Here is a 3,906-nt window from a genome sequence, read left to right on the forward strand (position 1 = left end):
GAAATGAGGCCTGGAGGAGGCTCGCGTAGAGGTCAGCCAATCACAATCTAACACTGACCCTGTCAATCACAAGCAGTGAGGGTCAAACTAAAGTGAAAGGCAAGTGAAACTACTGATGCATCAGTATGGATTATGAGTGAGTGAGTTACTGAATGATTGCACGGACTTGTCTCACAGTCAGTCATTCTGTAAAACAATGTGTAAGTTCCGATTCTTTATTTTTTTTCATTTCTTGTAAAGCATACTGTACTGCATTTGTATAAGACATTTGCTACATTATGTCTGAAACCTGGTGAAATCTCAGTCGGGTATAATTTTGTGGACTTTAGGGCCAAGCATAAAGATTTGTACTGTACCAAGAGTTAGTAAATTGTGCATTCATCTACATAATTTTACTTACTGGGTTCCCATCAGGGCCAGGAGGTCCCCTCTCTCCATAGTCACCAGGAAACCCCTGAGCACACAAACAAACAGGACGGTCATGTATGTAACCAAAGGGGAAATTGAGTGGCTTTATCATGTTCATACCGTCAAAGCATTGGAATTTTATTTAGATATCGCATGGTTAGCCAGTGAAGTCAGCACAACATACACTGAGGATGAACTAAGTGTTTCCTGAAACACAAGTTTGCAGAGCAAAGCCCAAGCAAATCCCCTAAATTGTGCTCCCAGCGCTTCATTCCTGGGACACCGGCAGGAACTTCCACGGCTGAGTGTTTCTGAGCGACCGAGTGTCTGTTTGTGCATGCGCTGGCAGGCAGTGCTCAGCAGCCCGCGAACCAAACCCCCAGGACTTGCCTAAATGGCCGAATAAAGCTGCTTGGCTCAGAAACTGATGACTGTGTCCTTTTTTTTGCTTGGTGCTCGTAATTCCATTATAGAGGGAGAACAACAGGCGAGATGCAGCGACGAGGCCACATGCTTAACGTGTGCTTGTCGATGTGCCAAGGTCAACATGCAACCAACCGCACATCACGGCTCAGCACTCGCCAACAGAAGGCTATGCTTAGATTAATGAGAAATGGCAGAGATCTCTCATAGTCTGTCAGCAGACAGAGAAGAAAAAATATCAAATGAAAGTATGAAGACCTCAGGAGATGGCAGTGATAGGCCTTTTTATGTGGCAGACTGCTGATTTAGAACATTAGGCAAATGTGGATAAAGTAATGAGCAAGACCATAATTGGTGCAACATGAAGCCCACAAAATGTGTGGAAAGATTTTCCTCTTTCCAAAAATGTCAATAACGGACTTGGATTCATCAGAAACACATGCAAGTCTTTGTTCTCAACAACTTTCAGTGTGGCTGGCGAGACCCTTTTCATTATGTGATCTGCTCGATGGAAATCATGTCATTGTGCTTTGTACAAACTATAGCATTTATTAGATAAAAAATGTTTGGAAGACCACTTTCCCACTTTCAGTCCATAAGGTTATAAAAGGAGGAAGGGAGCTATACAAAACAAACAGTCTCAGCTTTTTGTGGCTTATGTTGATTGTGGATCAAACATGCCAACTCTTTTTTTTGTGTGTCTTTCCAGATTTTCCTAAACAGCATTACTGCTGACTCAGGACTGAAAAAACTCCTTGCGTAAAGTGACTAACCTCACTTTTTACCACAGAGGATGGGAAATGGCTTGCTCATGTCTTGGCTATTATGAGCATATTATTTTCATCTCCTTCTATATCCCTGACCGCTTCTGCAAAATAATATTTTAAACAACAAAAAAACACGTACAACCAGACTAGGCCTGGGAAAACAGCAGATTTACACAAGTGGTTATATGCAGTATTGGTATTTTCCATGTAAGCCTGGAAGGATGGGAAATTTACTTCCAGGCGCCAATGACGATAGACTTCCCTGATCTGTGGATAGAGACTCCGGAGATCCAAACCCACAACTGACACATCACATTATCGTATCAGTCACATGAAACAAGCACAGTAATAAGCGCACTCTTAAACATACAATGTTGACTAATCAACTTCAGCCAGAGAAAATAAATCGTATAAGATTTACAGATGACGAGTCACTGACTTTATAGCTACGTTCCCATACACGTTTTTATCCGAATTAAGTAATATCGAATAAAAAAATGCCTTATGGAAACAGTAAAATTCAATGGAATTTCATGAATATCAACTCAGAAGAAATACGTTCGGTCTCATCGGATTTTCTCTTGATCGATAAAATAAAAGGCAAGTTGCATCTGCATCATCATAGCAATGTGTTGATAGCGTCGTTGTTTTCTTATTATAGCTTGATATGTTTCTATCAGCTGGCACATAAGCACTTGTGCAATACTGATCATTTGTTGGCAGCCGGCACGATCCATTTTGTGTAGAAAAACTTTGTTTGCAAAAGTTTGCTTGAATGTTGTGCAATTCAGTGCGAAAATGAATTGAAACATCTTAAAATGTCTAAAATCAATTTGATATTCCAATTTGATCGCAAAACAGCATGTGACATCATTACGCACAAGTTTTTATTCGCTTTAGAGCCGTTGGATGGAAACAGACTTTTACCTGCTTTATTCGCATGAGTTTTTTTACCAAACTTCAGATAATTAGATTGGCAAGTGGACGAAAACTTATCATTGGGCCAGGATTTTTTGATTTTAAAAAGGGATCTAAGTGAGAATTTAAATACAATCTGCTGACACATGGACATGTGTGTTTCCAACACATTCAGTTACACAATGTATGGTGCATATTCTCCCCTTATAACAATAATCCCAAGCATCACTGTGCAAGTGTGGAAGTTGCCGGAACTTTTTTTTTGTTGCAGATTTACGACAAAAGCCAGGAGGGGCTTCACGCTGAACTAAAGTATCTGTCTGAGTAATGCACTTTAAAGTAGCTCTGCAGTACAGTAATAGCCTATAGATCAACACAAACACCCTCACTTTCACGAGGCTGCATTACAAATTTTCTCTGAGAAGTATGTTGAGAGAAAACTTTACCGGCCTACCCATCTTGCCCTTCTTCCCATGAACGCCAGGAATTCCCTGGAAACAGGAAAGAAAAGAAGAGTTGAGAGACAGAGAAAGAAAAATGGATAAGGAGCTAAAGGAGAAATAAAAGAGCACAATGCAAAAACACAGAAGGTGATAAGGCTATGCCATTAGCTACACCAGAAGACCTGGGAGGCTATGATGCTCCTTGCACAACAGAAAACAAAATTGTTGTATGGACCAAAAATGAAGAAACAAGTCTTCTATTCTCAGATCATTATCACATGTTGAAAAATAGAAATATTGAGCTTCAAAGTTCTACAGCTTGACAACAGCAGGTCCATTTACAGGTACTAGATGTTCTTGAGCTTTCAATAATATAATTTTCATTGAAAAATAAGATTTTAAGCAAAAATGGATGAGAGGTCCTTAAAGTCCTTGGAAAAAAATGGAAATCTACAATTCCATCACAATTAGCAAATGACATCTGCTGATAAAGATTATGCTATTTGGTCAAAAGATCAGCTTCTAAATGGTCCTATATTTTATCAACTGAATCATAACAGTTTATCTTCTGTAGGATGGTCGTTTTAGGACAAATCAGACTCAGCTTGTCAGGTTCAGGTTAAAGTTTGACATTGTGGCTCAACTTCCAGAATGAGGTGTATTTATTCATCCTCAGCTGCACTTAGCTGAGTTTTAAGCTGGATTCTACATTAGCATGCTAATTTGCTAAATGAAACCTTAGCATGTTATCTTTGTAACGTGCTATGTCAGCATTCATCTCAAAGCACAGGCTGACAGAATTCAGTCATCCTGTTATAGTGAACTGCAGAAGATACTCATCCTCTCAGGACCCTGCTGTAAGTACATTTCACGAATCAATGCCAATCTTTGTGTCATGTTCTATTTAAAGTGTTGGATCAACTGACCGGACTCACTTAGACACTGAA

General features: G+C 39.6%; 1 protein-coding gene across 3 annotated transcripts in view; it reads right to left on the reverse strand.

The window, feature by feature from the left end:
* Positions 1-3,906, reverse strand: part of col27a1b (collagen, type XXVII, alpha 1b) — a 68,829-nt gene that overhangs the window by 28,920 nt on the left and 36,003 nt on the right. For 2 of the 3 annotated variants that reach the window (XM_032515452.1, XM_032515451.1), the window contains exons 12-13: positions 2,963-3,007; positions 401-454 (exon numbers count right to left, since the gene is read on the reverse strand). In XM_032515452.1, coding sequence (XP_032371343.1) covers positions 401-454; positions 2,963-3,007 — 99 coding nt within the window. The remainder of the gene's footprint in view (positions 1-400; positions 455-2,962; positions 3,008-3,906) is intronic. The other variant, XM_032515453.1, reaches the window with a different exon arrangement.

The sequence above is a fragment of the Etheostoma spectabile genome, chromosome 5, assembly GCF_008692095.1.
Source record: "Etheostoma spectabile isolate EspeVRDwgs_2016 chromosome 5, UIUC_Espe_1.0, whole genome shotgun sequence".
In the NCBI taxonomy this organism is placed as follows: domain Eukaryota; kingdom Metazoa; phylum Chordata; class Actinopteri; order Perciformes; family Percidae; genus Etheostoma; species Etheostoma spectabile.